Here is a 20,379-nt window from a genome sequence, read left to right as displayed (position 1 = left end):
CATGCTTTTGTGAGTGGTTTGATGAAATCTTATACCTTCCCACTGTGACATGAATCATCTCTTTGTCCAGTGTGCCCACATGGCATATGCAACCCCACTGCTGGTCCCAGTATCACAGTGCTTGTGACCAAAGTCACCCTTACTTTACTTAATAATGGCTCCAGCACACACCAGTAGTGATGCCAGCAATTTGGATATTCTCTTATTGAACCTAATTTATACATTTTATCATAGATAAGTGTGTATAGGTAAAAACATTGTGTATGTGTGTATGTATAAAGTGAAACTGAAAGTCACTCAGCCGTGTCCGACTCTTTGTGACCCCATGGACTATACAGTCCATGGAATTCTCCAGGCCAGAATACTGGAGTGGGTAGCCTTTCCCTTCTCCAGGGGATCTTCCCAACCCAGGATTGAACCCAGGTCTCCCGCATTGCAGGCGGATCCTTTACCAGCTGAGCCACCAGGGAAGTGTGTGTGTGTGTATTTATGTTTTATATATATATATTTTTTATAAATATATATTTATATTTCACTGTTATATGTGGTTTCAGGCATCTACTGCAGGTCTTAGAATATAACCCCCTTGAGTAAGGGGGGACTGCTGTATCTACGTTGAAGGGTTGCAGTGAGGTTTACATGATAATATGAACTTAGATCTGCGCCTAGGACACAATAAGTGAATACAGTTGTTACCATCAACAACATCATGGGGCACTTCCTCTTGCTTTTTGAGTTCTAGTCCCAGTGACCTCCTTTCTTTTCTTTCTCCTCCTCTTCTCCCTCTTCCTTCTTCTCCTTCCTCCTCCTTTATTATATATCAAACTGTGCCTTTTTCAGGGCTTTCATACTTAAGTATCTCCATTTAGAATGGTCCTTCCCTGTACCTTGTTTTCATGGTTAGGGTCTCCTCCTTGAAAAAGCCTTCTCTGGTTACCCCGAGAACCTCCTGCCTCCCATCATTTCCATTCTTGTTTCATTTAATTGTGTGTCATTATCACATTTATTGATTCCTTGAATATTGTCTGGGTCCCCTTCTAGACTAAATCCCTTGAAGGCAGGGGCTGGGCCTGTATGCTTGCTACCCACCACCCTGCTGTGTACAGGGGGAACTCACTTAGTGTTTGTTGAATGAGTGGGTGAAAAGAGGCGCCTAATCAGTATGAGTTTGAGGTTGGTGTCAGGCTTCCAGGAAGAGGAGACTATACAGGTTGGAGATTCAGAGAGAGAGGGGAGAGATTGTGTATGCTGCTTCTAATTCTTACAGCTGTTTAGGTTTGTGTCAGTCTCTGTTGGATCAATTATCTTCCTGATACCCTATGTCCAACAAGGATATGGGCTTCTTTAAGAAAGAGATGGGTTTCTTACAACCCCAAGCGCATTGTCAGGCATCTAGTAGGGGCTTAACAGAAGTTTATTGGATCAATAAATGGATGGATGAATGAGTGGATGTCAAGAAAGATGGAGGGGCAGTAGTACTCAGACTGTAGGCAATGATAAACATGGTTTCCCATTTTTTTTCTTTTAATAAAGCATAATATATTCCCAGTCAATCTGTAAAAGGTCATGAATGTATAAAAATGTATTAATTACAATCATTAGCATTATGTTACAGAGAAAGAGTTGTTATAACCTTTTTCCCTAAGATGGCACTTGGATGGACACAGTTGGTTTGCTTCACAAAAAAGGGTAAGAGTAGGTGACCAGTTGGCCTGGTTGGCCCAGGACTGAGGAATTTCCCAGGCTGTGGGGCTTTCAGTGCTAAAACTGGGAAAAGCCCAGGCAAACTGGGATGCTTGATCACACAGGAAAGAGAGCAGGATGAGAATGCAAGGTGTGCTTTGGCATTTATGTACAGGTGATATTTTCTCAAATTTTCTCCATGATTTTGCTTCCTCTTAGCTCTCAAATAAAAATCCCTGTGTTATTATCAAGGATGTGACAGCTTTCAAAGGGTTTGAACAACCCCATGTAATTTTTGCTTAATCCTTATGCTGAGTCTAGGAGGCAGGGCAGGGGAGGCATGCTAAGGCAATGCTCCTGGCTCCTAGAGAATACGGGCAGAGAAAAGGCTCCCATCTCCATTTCCTGAGGCCAGTGCTCTTCCCACTACTCTGTTCTTTTCTGAAATGTCCCACCTGTCTCATCTGGCTTTCAGGAGTAGACAGGAATCATAAAGGAAAAGGAAGGACCCTGAGATCCAAGCTTTGGCTCAGTCCCCTCATTTGGGACAATTTATATTATTACTGCTTTGCCTGATACATTCACCTGCTCCTCCTCAAGCCGTCTTCATGAAGGATTCCCCTGAAGTCCCACCAGCTGGCCAGTGCTGGCACCATTATGTGGCAAAGTCAGTGAGAGAGATCCGGTATATTGACTCAGGATGATTCCCCAAATGGCCCTTCCAGTTAAGGTTTGCCATCAAGATGGCCAGGAGACCAGCTCACTCTGCCATCTGTTGGCTTGATTGTTGAGCTCTTTTTGGGTGCTTTTCCTAAGAAGTTATTCAAGTGATGTCAATCTGTGGGGTGGCTGTGACTTGCCACAATTGTTTCCACCCTTGTATCAATACTTTTTGCTCAGTATCTACGTACCACCTTAAGGCGGGTATTCACCTTAAAAGGCTGGGCTATGCTTGCCCATTGTAGAGCTCCCTTCTCTTGACAATGCATTAGAATCCTATCATCCATTCTTTTATTCCAACACTGTTTTCCATACAAGTCATCTATGTAATTCTTCTTTTTCCTGTGAAGTGAGACTTCCTCTGGCTCTCCCTTATTCAGCTGAAGCCTGTGATGTTCTGGATGAATGGGGTTTAACATTGGTTCTACTCTTTCAGATGCTGTTGTTTGGGCTCAGAGTTGCTCTGTCATCTGGGTTGTCTATTCTGGGTGCAGCTGTGCAAAAGTTTGATCTTGGAGTTTGCCTTTTCTGAGAGCAGAATGCGGATGGGTACAGTTTTTCCCTGCAGCCTGAAAGCAGAGTGTTTCTATGAAAAATTTCATAAGCTGAAATGGTATAAACAATGAAGCAGTTACCTTAGGACACATCTTGCTAACAGATGTACAAAATACATTGAGATAAGGCACAGATGCTCAGATAGAGTTCAAAGCTATGGCGGTTTGATTCTGAGGTGCTGTGCAGTTCCCAGGGAAGGAGGTTGGCAGCGCCACTGAATGCTTGGGTAGAGGTAGCCTGTACCTCTAACCACTACCTCTAACCAATGGCTGCAAAACGAATGCTGAATGCTCTTTTCACCTTTTGGTAAAAGGAAAATTCTTTTTGGATTTCTTTTGGTTAGCAACAATAGGTACTAACATAGGTTTTTCCTTAAAGGGAAATGGTGTAAGGCAGACTTTGGAGAACTTGGGGATATTTATACTTTTATTTAAAAATAAATAAAATAAATATCTTAAAGAAGAGTGTTGCCTATGTCCTCTTGGTAGATTCCCCAGACTGTGGGACATGTGGCCTATTAGCTGAAGCATGGGGTTACCGGTGTACCTCTTCACTTTCACATGTTGGTTTTCTTTCTGCTCTTACGCTAGCTGTGGCCTTAACACCTTTGGAAGTGTCTGTGGCTCTGAGTTCAAATCTGGTTTTAATCTTCAGATGTCCTTTTCTTTGGCCTAGAGCAGACCCAACTCTGAGAATGGAAGAGGTGTTAACCCTGACATGACCATTCCTGCAATACTCTTGAGATGAGGCTCTTGTGTGTATGAGATTCTTCTGAAACTTGAATTCTTGGCACTAAGGGATGAGGTGATGGTTTGAGAAGGCCAGAAACCTCCAGATCTTGAGAGGTCAGTTAGTCAAGACACTTCTTGGCATCTTGAAATCTGATGCAACCCAGTTGCATTGGGTTGTAGGCTGTCATTATCCAGAGGGTCAGAGAATCTCTCCGGGCTAAAGAATGAAAAAGCTCAATGCAATAGAAATATTACCTCCTTATAAAAAACCATTTACAAGATGTGCTGCCTGGCAGCAGGAGAAAACTAGAGGTTGACTGATTTCCAGTTCTTTTTTGTTAACCCCCTTGGGGCCAGTATGTCCTCTAAGGGTGGGGAGAAGAGAGTAAGACTGGCACATTCTTTCCTCCTTGAGGAGGAAGAGTCACGGTTAATTAAGCCACTGATCAGGTGGCCTCCTCTGAGTGTGTACAGATGTCTGTAGGCCCCTCATATGGTCAGTGAGCTCTGGGATCGGCGGTGGCCACCCCGGCTGAAGGGCCGGTTCGAGTTAGTCTGTCCACTTGAGTAGGCGCCGGATGCCACCATCCTACTAGGCTCCAAGAGCAGGTGCTCCCCAGATGAGAATTTAGCCCAGGAGTCCGCTGAGTATGAGTCATCCCTTGTGTGGTCTCTGCTGCATCTCTCTCCAGGCAGTACCCAGTCCTCCTCATACCTCCGCTTGGCAGGGCTCAAGTTCTTTGGGGTGCTGCTTCTGAAGCTCTGATCTGAGGCAGGTGACCCCAGACGGTTGGTGGGCTGGGCCTCTCCAGGGATGGTGGCAGGCCTCTGGTGGCTTCTCCAGCTCTGGATTTCCAGCTCTCTTTTGTCCACAGGGAGTTTGTCAATTTTCTGAGCTCTTAGGATTGGAGACTTCCCGTATGTCCCTTGTAGAGTCAGGAAAATGTACCTGGTGGGAAATAACAGAATGAAGATATTTTGTGACTTCTGACTTCTCGAATTTCAGCATTGAAAGGACCCTTAGAATCCAAGTCCCCACCCAGTGGAGGATCCCCTTTGCCACTCTGTTAACTGATGGACCAAATCTATGTCCAGGCACTTCTGGTACTGGGGGAGTTCAGCAACAAAATGTAACAGCTAACATTTGTTATGTACTGTACACATAACTCATGTTATTCTCCCCCAAATCCCAAACAGTTGTTACTTTTGTTGCCTACTATGTACAGACATGGAACCTGAGGCACTAAGAGACAATGATTTGTCCAGAGCCATAGAGTGGTTGAGGTGTGGTCAGGACCCAGTGCCCTGGATTCTGATGCTTTCCTCTCACCTACTGTGCATGTGGCCATTCTATTTCTGGGCTGTTCTAATTTAGGCAAATTTACTTGCTTTGGAGTGTCAAATCTTTGTGGAACTTAATAATTTTTAAGTAGTTTCCCAATACATATTCTTTTGTTGAATCCATGGGCTATGCCAACTTCAGAGCATCAGTATATTATCACTATTTGCTAGATGACGATACCATCGAGGCTCCAAATGATGAGCTGGGTTTCCTAAGGTCTCCTGAGAAGTTGACAGATCTCCCTGATGGTTAACTCATGGTTCCTCTCTCCTACCAAGCTGCCTGTAGTGGACTCTGGAATAGAAGTCTCTATATGTGGCTCAGATCATGAACTCCTTACTGCCAAATTCAGACTTAAATTGAAGAAAGTAGGGAAAACCACTAGACCATTCAGGTATGACCTAAATCAAATCCCTATGATTATACAGTAGAAGTGACAAATAGATTCAAGGGATTAGATCTGTTAGGCAGAGTGCCTGATGAACTATGGATGGAGCTTCGTGACATTGTACAGGAGACAGGGATCAAGACCATTCCCAAGAAAAACAAATGCAAAAAAGCAAAATGGCTGTCTGAGGAGGCCTTACAAATAGCTGTGAAAAGAGAAGCAAAAAGCAAAGGAGAAAAGGACAGATATACTCATGTGAATGCAGAGTTGCATAGAATAGCAAGGAGAGATAAGAAAGCCTTCTTCAGTGATCAGTGCAAAGAAATAGAGGAAAACAATATAATGGGAAAACTGGAGATCTCTTCAAGAAAATTAGAGATACCAAGGGAATATTTCATGCAAAAATGATGGGCTCAATAAAGGACAGAAATTGTATGGACCTAACAGAAGCAGAAGATATTAAGAAGAGATGGCAAGAATACACAGAAGAACTGTACAAAAAAGATCTTCATGACCCAGATAATCACGATGGTGTGATCACTCACCTAGAGCCAGACATCCTGGAATGTGAAGTCAAGTGGGCCTTAGAAAGCATCACTACGAACAAAGCTAGTGGAGGTGATGGAATTCCAGTTGAGCTATTTCAAATCATAAAAGATGATGTTGTGAAAGTGCTGCACTCAATATGCCAGCAAATTTGGAAAACTCAGCAGTGGCCACAGGACTGGAAAAGGTCAGTTTTCATTCCAATCCCAAAGAAAGGCAAAGAATGCTCAAACTACCGCACAGTTGCACTCATCTCACATGCTAGTAAAGTAATGCTCAAAATTCTCCAAGTCAGGCTTCAGCAGTATGTGAACCATGAACTTCCAGATGTTCAAGCTAGTTTTAGAAAAGGCAGAGGAAGCAGAGATCAAATTGCCAACATCTGCTGGATTATGAAAAAAGCAAGAGAGTTCCAGAAAAACATCTATTTCTGCTTTATTGACTATGCCAAAGCCTTTGACTGTGCGGATCACAATAAACTGTGGTAAATTCTGAAAGTGATGGGAATACCAGACCACCTGACCTGCCTCTTGAGAAATCTGTATGCAGGTCAGGAAGCAACAGTTAGAACTGGACATGGAACAACAGACTGGTTCCAAATAGGAAAAGGAGTACGTCAAGGCTGTATATTGTTGCCCTGCTTATTAACTTATATGCAGAGTACATCATGAGAAACGCTGGACTGGAAGGAGCACAAACTGGAATCAAGGTTGCTGGGAGAAATATCAATAACCTCAGATATGCAGATGATACCACCCTTATGGCAGAAAGTGAAGAAGAACTACAGAACCTCTTGATGAAAGTGAAAGAGGAGAGTGAAAAAGTTGGCTTAAAGCTCAACATTCAGAAAATGAAGATCATGGCATCTGGTCCCATCACTTCATGGCTGAGAGACTGAACTGAACTGAATGCAATTAAAGTTCAATTAAAAATAAAAAGTACATGATATTTTACATGTTTCAATGCCAGTCTAGGTTCGATGCACGATACTGGATGCTTGGGGCTGGTGCACTGGGACGACCCAGAGGGATGGTATGGGGATGGAGGAGGGAGGAGGGTTCAGGATGGGGAACACATGTATACCTGTGGCAGATTCATTTTGATATTTGGCAAAACTAATACAATTATGTAAAGTTTAAAAATAATATTTAATTAAAAAAAAAAAAAAGTAATCCAACTGGTCCAGAGGATATCTAAGGTCTTTTCCAAAAATAATCCTTAATTTTTTTTAACCTTCTAAGAGCCTTATAAGCAGAGATGCTCTTATCCTTCTGTTATGTCTAAAAGATTCCAGATGACCTCAATGCGAGCAGGGGTTTCTGAAGACCACAGTAGATCCTACGGAATCAGAAACTATCCCCCACTCTTTCTCATCTCACTCAGGGAGGCAGTACAGGTGGCCATGCCTATGTTTTTCAGGAAAGACTCAACTTTTGCCTGGAAACTAGAATTTCCACAGTTTAAACATTTCCCCCAAGCTATGAATTTCCTTCTCTGTGCATTTAGAACAAATAACTGTCAAGTTCCTACAATGGGCCAAGCCCCAAGGGATTAAGCTGTGAACCAGGCTGACAGGATTCTAGCTGTCAGAAAGCACAGGAACCAGAGTTAGAAGCCACGGAAACAGTGAGTGTGTCACACACATGATCTGATGTTAGAGACCTTCCTCGAGGAGGAAACAATAAGGCTGGGGGCTGAGGGATGCACAGGAGGGAGCCAGGCAGAGAAGAGGTGAGAGCCAGATTCTGGGCAGGCTGCCATGTGGAGACTGAGGGCAGGAGTTGGGTAAGAGGTCACAGGTGTCGGTAAGGCCAGAGCAGGCAAGGACCTCGGGGAATGTCTTGGGTTTTGTAATTATTGTAAAGGCCTTGGCAAGCCCTTGGAAAGTTACAAACGTGACATGATCACACTTTGACACAATGATAATGGATTAGAGTAAACCCAATAGGAGACTATTGAAATAATTGGGAATGAAAGAATTATAACCGATCTATGGTGGGGGCTGTAGAAATGGAAATAGCAGATGGATTCTGTTTAACAAGATAAAACTACCAGGTCTTGGCAATGGATAAGAGAGGGCCATGTGGTGGTGGGTGGTGTCTCATGGGCCTGCCTTGATCCTCAGTGGGTAACAGTGGATACAAGGAACTTGGGAAGAGAGCCATGCTTCCGGGAGGGTGGTGGTGATAGAAGGTAGATCATGAGTTAAGTTATAGATGTCTGCCACTTTCCTCAGACGTGCCATGTCCAGTGCTGGTGAGGCTCAGGTAGCTAGAAGGATGTATCTGGGATTCTGGAGAAAGATCTGGGCTGGGAGTTTATATTAGAGATTCATCTGTGAAAAATGACATTTAACTTCACAATAATGGTTGCTATGTTTATGGAAAGGACTAAAGTTAGAAGACAAAAGAACCCAGGACAAAGGCTTGACGTATACCATGTCATCTTTGAACCAGTAGAGGAAACAAGAGGTAGGAGAAAAACCAAGAGTGTTGTGTTACTGAAGCCAAATGAAGTGTACAAGGACTGTTGGGGCCTAGTGTAGCTAATTATGCTGCATTATGTTTTAAAGTTGTGTGTGAGTAATTTTACAGATAAAAGTTTGCTCTCAGTTTAAAAGAATCATACAGTTCCTTTATACTGGTTGAATTAATTAGACTAAGATTAGTGAGGTCATGGTTAGTGGCTAATTATCACAGGCTTTGTGAGTGAAATCAATCATTATAAATACAGCTTACATCTTTAAGTGAACAAATACAGTTTTCTACAGCAAACATTCTGCCATGTAGATTTCTGTAACAGAAATTAATCATTCCAAGGTTATAAGTTAACAGTCCTTGGAGCTATTAAAATAATCCTTTCTCTGTCAAAGGAAATCTCTTTGCCTTTTTTAGTAAACAGAATTAAGTAGGAATTCAAGTTTATGATGATCTTAGAATAAGCAGAGATTTAACTTGCATGCTATGGTAACTGGCAAGAAAATATTTGCTAACTTTCCCTAGCTTGTCCCTCATCTGTTTAACAAGATATAATGGTGAGTATTTGTCTTTTCCAAGAATGTCTGTGCTTTTCAACCACCCTTATCAAGCTGGTAGCCTCTGGCTCCAAGTGTGTCTTCTAACCAAGAATAAGACAAAGAACCAGAACTCTTTGTAGATGATGAACTCTTCCTCTACCCCAATTAAGACACCTCACAGAGGAGGTCAGTCCTTGGTCAGAGGTGATCACAGCCATATTTAACCCCAAAAGTGTGGATGAAAGCATTTAACACAGATACCTGATATCCTTTTCCAATGAGGACAGGACCTTCAAGGTCTTTCCCAGGATCTGTCTCCCAAGCGGGGGTGGGAAATATGTCCCCCGAGGCTTGTGCTTACTTGCCTCCCAGTCTTCAGTCTCAGGGCCCTTGATTAGTGCTAATCACTCTTACCTGTATTATATGTCTGAATTGTCTACTGGATGGTAGACTTCTTGAGAGAAAGAGCCCTATTTTATTCATCTTTCTGTTTCTTTAACATCTTTTTTTCTCATTTATCTCCGAGGGCAGCCTTTGTGATAAGAACTATGCTAAGTGTGGGTTATATAATGATAACAAGCAGGATACTTCTTTCTAGGAGTTCATGACAAACAGATAAAACAGACAGTACGTGGGATAAAGGTAGTGACAGATACAACCAGGTAACGGGAACACATGATCTGTTTCAGCTTGAGGGTGGTAGGTGAAGTCACAAACGGGTTCAGGAATTGGTCACACCTGGAATGATGTCAAAGGATGAGGAGGTCTGGTAACAGGAAGGACATTTTAAGTAGAAGGGTCAGCATGAACACAGGCAGGAAGACAAGAGGGCACGCAGACTTTAGGAAAGGTCCAGGAAGAACGGTGATGTGGAGCCCAAAGTTTGAGGCAGGGACTAGGGAGATAAGGCTGTGGAGACCAGGAAGGGCCAAGCAGGGAGACCATGTATATTTAGAACAAAACCATCTGTTGAGTTTACAGGAGTGTTTGTCATCTTGATATGTTCAGCCTCTAAACCCTGCATCAGATGTCAAGGTTCTGAGGTGTCTTAGGAAGAAGAAAGGGAGCCCAAACTAGGTTAAGCATGTTGCCAAACTCATTAAAGGAACCAAAGTGTGCTAATGACTTTCTGCCTAATTTTGGATTAGAAAAAGTTGTCCACAGTATTGTGATGGCCTCTTGACTATGGCTTATAATGGTAAAGTAGCTGAATTTCAAAGATTCAGAGTGACAAGATCCTGAGGATGGAGAGGGGCTAGGTCTTGCCTTTGAGTACAGCATCATTAAGTTCACCAAATACTCTGACATAGAGTGTGGGCTGGAGAATAGAACACTGGCCTCTGAGTTGGGAGAACAGACTTCCCCTGAGATTGGTGGTGAGCTGGTGGACACATTCTGGTTCCTCTTGGGACCTCAGCTGTCCCATGAGCAAGTGGGACTACAACCACAGCTCTGTCTAATTTCTTAGGTGATTTTGAAAAAGTAAAATAATGAACTAGATAGAAAAGCATCTGTCAAGAGTAAACCCCAAGGACATGTGAGGCATTGTTGTTGCTATTTTGTTTTGAAAAGCTGACTGTAGAGGCTATAGACTGGAAATGTTAGAAATGGTCACTCTGCGGAAGTGATTTATTTGGCTAATATAGGGTGTGTGTATGTGTATGCGTCTGTGTGTGTTCTAACAAATTTGAGTAGTATTTAAAACCTGGATATTGCCTGCAAAATTTGTGGGAAAAATCTAAAGCTCTGAAATGCTCATCTTGGTTTTTCCTTGTGGCAGTGATAGGCTGAAGCTTAGAAGTTCCTTCCCCAATGCCTGTACTCCACCTGGCTTGCTGCCATTGCTTACCTGTCCCTGAAGGCATTTGAAAGTGAGACTCCTGGGCTGATGAATAAAGGACTACAAGAGCTTTTCAAAATGATTCTTTATACACAACAAGATTTGTATGGCAGGAGGGGAGAAATTAGTACTCTCATTCTACAGGTGTCATAACAGAGGCCATGCCAGATTCGGTGACTTTGCCGCTCTGTGGCTGACCTGGGACCAGAGTCCGTGCAGTTTATGGTTCTTTCTGTGCTAGCTCCCTCCCTTTGGAACAAGAGCCTCAAGCATCCCAGCTGGGGTCAAACTCCTGATTCTTAGGCTATGAGAACGGCTGATGGAGGAGAGTGGTAGTTCTAGGAAGGAAACAGCACCCGCTGCTCAAACCTTGGGAGAAGAGCCACGGCCGGTGTGAGGAAGCAGACAAGGTAGAACGTGGGGTCTGAGAGCTGGCCTTCCATCACCCAGTAGGGATTGGTGGGGCTGTTGCAGGTGACGCAGATGGCATTGTACGCAAGGGACACCACAAAGTACATCAGGAAGCTGCCTGCGAGAACAAGCCCGTGGATGGTGGTCTGCAGAAGGAAGGAAGTAAACACTGCTGAGGGGACAGTTTAGATCTGCGGGGAATGCGCTCATGCTACTTTAACTTTGTTTTACACTTTTCTTTTTGGGAAATGCAACATACCGTTTTTAAAAGTGTGCCATTTAATGGCTTATTATAAAGTAAATACCTATGTTGCTACCACCCAGAATTTGAACACAGATACCCCAGACACCCCTAAATCACCTTGACTTTTGTGATAATTTTCATGATATTCTTTAGTCTTAAAAAAGTTATATTTTGTGTGACTTTTGTCTTTTTTCCTTAATGTGATGATGAATCAGTCTCTTCCACATGTGGCTGTCAGGTATTCATTTCTGAAGCAGCGCAGTCTTCTGTAGTCTGATCTCATTTTGTCCTGCCTCTTTTATGCTTCTTCCAATTCCTGTCCTCTTGTAAACTTACTGATGATTTCATATAATTTCATTTCCACCTCTACTAGTTTGAAAGTTATGTATTTCATTTCTATTCTTTCAGTGATTACTCAATAAATGACAGTAAGCAATCTTAACTTACTGTAGTATAAAGTTTATATTTCCCTCCTCCTAAATTATGCAAGGGCTTTAGAATAAATTAACTGTTTACCTTCTTCCTGATTTATGTCTTATTGCTACTGTATATTTAAATTCTATCATCTTTGTAAATCACACAAGTCGTTATTACAGTTTAATATGGTCAATAGTCTTTAAGATTTACTTACATGCTTGACACTTTCTATGCCTTCATTATCTCTTGCATTTTAGGTTTTCCATCTTAACTGTATTTTCTTATACTTTTAAAAAAAGTTTATATTGAAGTGTAATTGATTAACGATGTTGCATTAGTTTTAGGTGTATAGCAGAGTGATTCAGTTATATATATACACAAGTATCTATTCTTTTTCAAATTCTTTTCCCATTTAGGGTACTACAGAATATTGAGCAGAGTTCCCTGTGCTATATAATAGGTCCTTGTTGGTTATCTATTTTAAATATAATTCTGTGTACACATCAATCCAAAACTTCTAGTCTATCACCTACCCTTTTTCCCCCTGGTAACCACAGATTTGTTAAGTCTGTGTTTCTGTTTTGTAAATAAGTTCATTTGTATCATTTTTAAAAGATTCTGCATGTCAGTGATATCACATGATATTTGTCTTTCTCTGCCTGACTTCACTTAGTGTGATAATCTCCAGGTCCATCCATGTTGTTGCAAATGGCATTATTTTACTCTTTTTAATGGCTGAGTAACATTCCATTGTATATATGTACCACATCTTCTTTATCCATTCTTCTATTCAGACATTCATTGGACATGTCTATTCAATTAAGACAATAGCCATGTCTTGGCTATTGTAAAGAGCGCTGCAGTGAACATTGGGGTATCTTTCCTTGTACTTTTCGTTGATCGTTGAACAACAGGGGTTTGAACTATGTGGGTCCACTTACATGTGGATTTTTCTCAATAATACTGCAGTATTGCCTGATCCATCATTGGTTGAATCCACAGATACAGAGGACTGATTATGGGACTTGAGCACCACAGAATCTGGTGTTTGCATTGGGTCCTGGAACCAGTTCCCAGTGGATACTGAGGGTGGCTATACATCCTTTAGAATTTTTCTTTAGTGGAAGTCTGCTGATGATATATTTTCTCATTCATTATTTCATCCTCATTCTTAAAAGATATTTTTGATCTTTTTTGGAAGTTATTTTCTTTTAGTATATTTAATATAGCATTTCACTATTTTCTGGGCTTTCCAGGTGGCTCAGACAGTAAAGAACCTGCCTGCAATGCAAGAGACCTAGGTTCAATCCCTGGGTTGGGAAGATCCCCTGGAGAAGAGAACGGCTCCCACTTCAGTATTCTTGAGGCTTCCCTGGTGGCGTAGATGATAAAGAATATGCCTGCAATGTGAGAGACTTGGGTTTGATCCCTGGATCGGGAAGGTCCCCTAAAGAAGGGAATGGCTACCCACTCCAGTTTTCTTACCTGGAGAATTCCATGGACAGAGGGGCCTGGTGGGCTACAGTCCACGGGGTCACAAAGAGTTGGACATTATTGAGGGACCAACTTTCACTATTTTCTGGCTTCTATTGTTGCTTCTGAGATGTTAGCAAAACTTTTTCTGTTGTTCCTTAGAAGGAAATCTTTACCTCAAAATCTGGCTGCTTTATGATCCTTATTTTTGTCTTTAGTGTTCTATAGTTTTCTTATAAGTGTGGCGTTTTTAAAAAAGATATCTTGCTTGAGTTTTGCTAAACTTCTTGACGTAGCTTGATGTCTTTTGTTACTTTTGCAAAATTCTCAAGTCACTATCTTTTCAAATATTACCTCAGTGTCTTTCTCCTCCAAGACTCTAATCAAATGTATGTTAGATCTTTTAAGATACCCATCTTATCTTTTATATATATCTTCCATAATTTTCAGTATTCTACTTTTGTTTTATATTCTGGATAATTTGACCAATTCACCAATTTTCTCCTCAGCTCTGCCTAATCTGCAGTTAAGCCAGCCATTGAAATTTAAATTAGTTATTGGATATTTTAATTTCCAAAACTTTTACTTGGTCTTTAAAGACAATCTTCTAGGTTTCTTTGTATGGCTTACCATACATTCTTGCAGATATTTTAAAGCTTATTCGTCTTTAAACATAACAAACAAATCTTTTCTATGAGTTATTTCTGATAATTTTAATACCTTAAATATTTGTTACTGATGTTTGTGCTTGTGATCTTTATTGATGAGTCCTTGTTTCATTTGAACTTTATTATTTGTGTGTGTGTGTTTAAAATTTTTTCTTAACTCATTTGAGTTATTTAAATTTCTTAATACAATCAGTTGTTATATAGTACAAATATCTTAATGTCTACTGTTGGTTATTATAATTGAGGTAGAGTTGATTTCCAGTATTGTGTTAGTTTCAGGTGTACAGCACAGTGATTTAGTTACATATATATGGTCCATTTTCCAGGATGAGTCCTTTATATTGACTCTCCCTGATCTGTTCAGCACAGTGGGGACAATCCCTACAGTCTCTGCTGGGGAAAGGAATGCAGGTAAGTGTACCCTTACTCTGAAGGTAGAGCATTTGGGGCCCTAAAGTAATGTGATCTCTTATTAGATTGTCACTACAGGAGCCTGGGTTTTAATTTCTGAATATTATGTTCAATGAAGTCTGCCAAAAAGTTCATTTTAGGCAGGGTTGCAAACACTCTCAAGAAAACATAGACTTTGGCATAGCTTGCTTCACTACAATCCCACTTTTCAGAGGTGTTGGTCTTTAATTATCCTATCAGCCTTTTCATACTTTTAGAGATGTATACATATATATACATACTCTTTGTATATGTTTATATATATATATAATATATTAAAATGTATATACACACAAATTTATTTTTTTTCAGTGGAAGAGATGTTTTGAAATATCCTAGCCCCTGTTCCTAGAGAAGAAAACAGTTAGCTAACATTTTTCAGTCACTTAGGTGAGGACTGTGAAAACTGACACAGCTATTAAAATTCATGTTAGATTTTGAGACTTCCCTAGCTATCCAGTGGTTAAGACTCTCTGCTCCCAATGCAGGGGGCACAGGTTTGTGGAACTATGATCCTGCACGGTACAGCCAAAAAAAACCTCATGTTTGATTTCTACCCAAGGAAGACAGACACTCTCCCTCTGCTTCAAGCACTTGAAAAAGGGAAATACTTTCTTCATAATGATGGTAGTAGCTGACTCCTTTCCCCGGAGCAACAAAAATCACCAGTGACTACCAGGATACCTGGTCTAGAGATGCATTAGGTGGATTAATAGTGCTGAATGGTGAGTGAAAGGAACAAGTTCTCTGTTTTAAAACATGCAGTGCTCTGAGAAAGAAGGCTGAATGACCAATCATTACTCACTTAATATACATTGCGGTCTGATTATTTACAGGGCATTTTTGAAAGGTTAAAAAAATATCTAATGGTTAAGAAGGTCATGGAGAGAAGAGTTCCTCTTGTGAAATATCTTGTGCTACTTTTAAAAAAGAATGTAATTACTGTGAAATATTTCAAGCAGACAAACAAATCTCACGCACGCGATGTCCAGCTTTACCAGTTTTAACCTTATGCCATATATATGGGAGCAGAATCTGTCACTCCAAAATGTGTCTCTGGCATCAGGATTGCCTTGAGCTGATTGTTTTTAAGAAACAGCAGACAGAGGAGAAGCTCTGAAAACTGAATAGATGTTTTCTTTTTGTAAGAGATATTTATACTTATAAGAGAAATCTCCATTTGTAAGGGTGTCTCCCTCTCTGTACCAGGAAAAAGAAACATTCTAAATTTCTAGAAAATCTATCAACTTCCACATCTGGCCTCCCCTAACCCCCAAACTTCTTTTGTCTTTAGTTGTAGTATTTAAGGTGGTGGCTAGGGCCATAGTTTCCTGGTCTTTTCCTGGTCTCTCTCATGTGTATAGGAAATACTGATTAAACTTTTGTTTGTTTTTCTCCCATTAATCTGTCATTTATTACAGGAATGTCTAAGCTGAGACCTAGAAGGGTAGAGAGAAAATTAGTTTTTCTTCCTCTACACACATTTGCCTCAGATTTTATTAAAAGGAGCCTTACAGATACAATTCTACCACCATGTATCCCTTGCAAATGCCTTTTCTTTCATCTTGAAAATAAATTGTGTTCATCATTTTTATGTGTATTTTATATGTACATGTTTATGTATCCGTGTTAATGGATACTTTAAAAATTTTATCATGTAGATATCCTTCTGAATTCTTTTCACTAGCCAGTATGCTGTGGAGGTTTATTTTTGTTGCTAAATGCTGTTCTATTCATTTTAACTGTTCTAGTATATGACTATGCTACTATTTGCTTTCCTGTTGGTGAACATTTAGGCCGTTTCCAGTTTTTAAATTTTGCTTTAAAGAATAATGATGTAATATCTTATATATGTCTATGTATGTCTATGTATATACATGTGTAAAAGGATCGTCCAGGTTGCATATTTAGAAGTGGAATTGTGTCACAGCCTGTGAATACTTCTAGCTAACTCTTCTAACATATTCTTCTAGCTGTTTTCAAATTGCTTCTCCAAAGTGGTGCTATCAGTTTATAGTTTACCAACAGAATATGAAAGTTCCTAGGTTAGGCTTTATTATCTTTAATGAAGTAGTATTAACTCATACTGCTGCTGCTGCTAAGTCGCTTCAGTCGTGTCCGACTCTGTGCGACCCCATAGACAGAAGCCCATCAGGCTCCGCAGTCCCTGGGATTCTCCAGGCAAGAACACTGCAGTGGGTTGCCATTTCCTTCTCCAATTAACTCATATTATACTACATACCATACTATAGCATATATACTATATACTACAGTAGTATTAACCCACACTACTGAGTTAATTTGCCAATATATTATTTAGAATTTTTACATTTATGTTCATTGAGGAAACTGCTTTGTAATTTTGTTTCCTAGGACTGTCCATGCTCATTCTGATATCAGAATTATTCTAGCCATGAAAATTGGATTTGAATCCATGAAAAAGTTGGTATGACATAGGAATTATTTGTCCCTTATAAACTTGGTCAAACTCACCTTTACAATCCTTTGGCTTTGTAACCTTAGGGATAAGATTGCTGATTTGGTTTCTAGAATGGTGATTGGTTTATTCAGCTTTGATGAATGATTTTGCCTATAGCTTGGTAAATTTTATATTTAAAGGATTTAACTTGGCTTAACTTTTCAGAAAAATATTAAAAATATTGATTCCATTGACCATTGTATACATGAGATCTGCATCCATGAAAACAGAGGGCTCAACACCATTTTATATAAAAGACTTGAGGATCTGTGGATTTTGGTATTCACATGAGTCCTAGAACCCGTCCCTGCAGGTACTGAGACACCTGTGTATCCATAATTGCAGTCTTTTTCATTTCTAGTACTGTTTTCGTGGCCTTCTCTTTCTGTCATCTTTTGGATAAGTTTTGTCAGAGGTGAGTTTTTTTCCCATTTTTGGCTACACTGTGCAGCATGTGGGAATCTTAGTTATGTGACCAGGTATTGAACTCATGCCCTTGGCATTCGGAGCATGGAGTCTTGACCACTGGACCCCCAAGGAAGTCCCAAGAGGTGAGTTTTCAGTAGTGTTCGAAGAGCTCAGTTTTGGTCTTATTGACCTTTCTTTGATTTTTCTCTCATCTTTTTTTCTTTTCCATTTTCTTTAGGTTTACATGGTATTTTTTAAAGTTTCTTAAGTTGAAATTTTAGCCTCTTTTTAATCTTTTTGTTTTTAATAGTAAAAGCTTTAGCTGCATCCCACAAGTTTGCATATATATTTTTATAGTCATTCAGCAGCAATAAGTATAATTTCCATCATGATTTACTTTTGACCTCCTAAATGATCTGTTTAGATGTGCATTTTGAAATTTCCACGCATGTTAGGCTGTACTTTCATTGTTTGTATTTATTAATCTAAATGCATTACTATCAGATAATAGGTTCTTTATGATACTGATTCTTTCAAATTCCTTTGTGATTTAGAATTTGGTCTTTAAATTTTTGGTGTATGGTCAGGTGTGTTTGAAAGATGCATATTTAGTATCTGTTTAGAGCAGGATTTTACATATTGGGGCTAACTGCAATAGGTCAAGTGTGGTAATTTATTCAAAGCTTGATCTGTGTCTGTTTTGATAGAGTTCTATAAAAACATCATTCTAGAATTGTAATTTTTTCCATTTCTCTTCATATTCATGGGATGAGAAAGTCCTATCTGATACTTCTGGCCATCATTTTCTTTGTTCTTACCTTTTCCTCTTCCCTACAGCCTGGGGAATTGATAGTTTCCTATATTCCTCTAATTTCTTCCCTCTCCTTTATGTTAATCTTAAGTTTTTAGTAATTGTAAGTATTAAGATACTTTAAGATTTATGAGGTACTAAATAAATTAAGACTTTAAGTTGTGTATTTCTTGTCCTATTCATACAATGAAGACTTCAGCATAAATTACCTACAGAATAGCCTTTCCTTACCATTACGTTTTTTCTTGCAGTTTTAGCTTTTATTTTCTTTCAGGTTCTTGCGTATTTCTCTCTTCCTTTAGTGAGGGTCGGAGAAGGCAATGGCACCCCACTCCAGTACTCTTGCCTGGAAAATCCCATGGACTGAGGAGCCTGGTAGGCTGCAGTCCTTGGGGTCGCTAAGAGTCGGACACGACTGAGCGACTTCTTTCTCTTTTCACTTTCATGCACTGGAGAAGGAAATGGCAACCCACTCCAGTGTTCTTGCCTGGAGAATCCCAGGGACGGGGAAGCCTGGTGGGCTGCTGTCTATGGGGTCACACAGAGTCGGACACGAATGAAGTGACTTAGCATAACATAGCATAGGTGGTAGACCTTATAGAGTTTATCTAAAAATGTCATTTTTTTTTTTTTTTAACCACAGGCTACTAAGAAGGGACAGAAACATGTTATATACAGGTAAGAAGGGGAAAAAAGCAAACATACAGCTGTATTATTTGCCTTTGATTCTGCTGTTTGATAAAAATAAATCATTTTCTCTGACTGAATGAATATAGCAATGACCTAGGAGATTTTTGTGGCCTTCTTAGAGAATTAAAATCAGTGTTTCTCCACTGGTCGGGTGGGTGTACTTCCCTTGGGAATCTTGATTTATCAGTCCTAAGTGAACTAGCACCTAAGTGTAGTGCTTGTGTACAAATAGTGGAACTGTTTGCTATTTGGCCTTAAGTCTTTGAACATAATTGCTCCACTATTTTTTGGTTTCTATTGTTTCATTGCTGTTAATTTTCAGGTAATCTGTCCATAGTCTCTGGCAGACTTTAAGACTGTTTCTTTTATACTGTACAGTTTTACTACCAGGCACTATATCCAGATTTATTTTGATTGTCATTCTCAGTGATGACCTCTTCAGTACTTCTCTAATCATTCTTTCCTTGTTCTTCTATTCTATGAGTTCTATTATGTGGCTGTTAGAGTCACGTATTCCAAATATCATTCCTCTTGATTACATTTTCATATTTCTGTGGCATTCTGCATGAGTACACAATACTTTCCAATTTTGGTAGTTTACTCTTAGCCAGTGTCCAGTCTAGAGTGGATTCCACAAATTGCATTTTTAGTTTCAGTGACAAACTTTTTGCATTTTCAAGAGTTCTAAATATTTCCTTAGCTTGGTTCAGTTCCTAGTATTAAAATTATGACTGCCTTCTTCACAGTTTCTGATAAAATGAAGTGGTTTCTCTGGTGGTTCTGAAAGAGATTTATTTAAGCTTGACTAGGCCTTTTTGTTTTTATCACTTTGTTCTATCTGTCATGGCATGAATTGGAACTACGGGGTTTTCAAGATGGGAACTCTGTGATCTGGAAGCCCCCTTGGGCGGCTGTTATCAGCCACTGCTTGGTCCAGCTTGTGACAGCAGGGGGAGGGAAGAAGTTCCACTGTAGAAGGTTGGGAATACCCTGAGCCTACTTAGGGAAGTTTCTAAACATTTAATACAAATGCTCTCAGGAAGATTTGTTTTTTGCCAAGCTGAAATGGTTCTTTCCATAAAGTGGTCTCCCTGCAGCCATCAATCTTACCTCATCACACTATTGGCACAAAGGTTAAAAGGTCAAGAGTCAGCCAGCTAGGCTTTAGGCTTGCTTCTGTCTTGTACTGCTTGGGGAAAGTTTAACCTCTTTATATTCATTTCTGTATCCGTAAGATGGGAATTAAAAAAAATACCTAACACGTGCATATGTTGCAAAATGATTTCCACAATAAGTTTAGTAAACATCCATCACTTTGCAATACAGTTGACTCTTGAACAACACAGGTTTGAACAGCATAAGTTCACTTATACACAGATTTTTTTTCCCACTAATTACATACTATAGTACTGCATGATATACTGTTGCTTGAATCTGTGGATATGGAACTTCAGATATGGTGGGACAACTGTAAAGTTACATGTGGATTTTCCCCTGTGTGGAGGAT

General features: G+C 40.0%; 1 protein-coding gene across 1 annotated transcript in view; it reads right to left on the bottom strand.

Moving 5' to 3' along the window:
* Positions 1 to 1,501: 1,501 nt before the first annotated feature.
* ATP10B (ATPase phospholipid transporting 10B (putative)) overlaps positions 1,502 to 20,379 on the bottom strand; it is a 316,381-nt gene continuing 297,503 nt past the window's right edge. The window contains exons 22-23 of the mRNA XM_027545764.1: positions 11,191 to 11,378; positions 1,502 to 4,638 (exon numbers count right to left, since the gene is read on the bottom strand). Coding sequence (XP_027401565.1) covers positions 4,179 to 4,638; positions 11,191 to 11,378 — 648 coding nt within the window. The 3' untranslated portion in view covers positions 1,502 to 4,178. The remainder of the gene's footprint in view (positions 4,639 to 11,190; positions 11,379 to 20,379) is intronic.

This window comes from Bos indicus x Bos taurus, chromosome 7 (genome assembly GCF_003369695.1).
Source record: "Bos indicus x Bos taurus breed Angus x Brahman F1 hybrid chromosome 7, Bos_hybrid_MaternalHap_v2.0, whole genome shotgun sequence".
Classification (NCBI taxonomy): Eukaryota; Metazoa; Chordata; class Mammalia; order Artiodactyla; family Bovidae; genus Bos; species Bos indicus x Bos taurus.
Note: the sequence above shows the minus strand (reverse complement) of the source record. Positions and strands in the feature narration are given on the sequence as shown.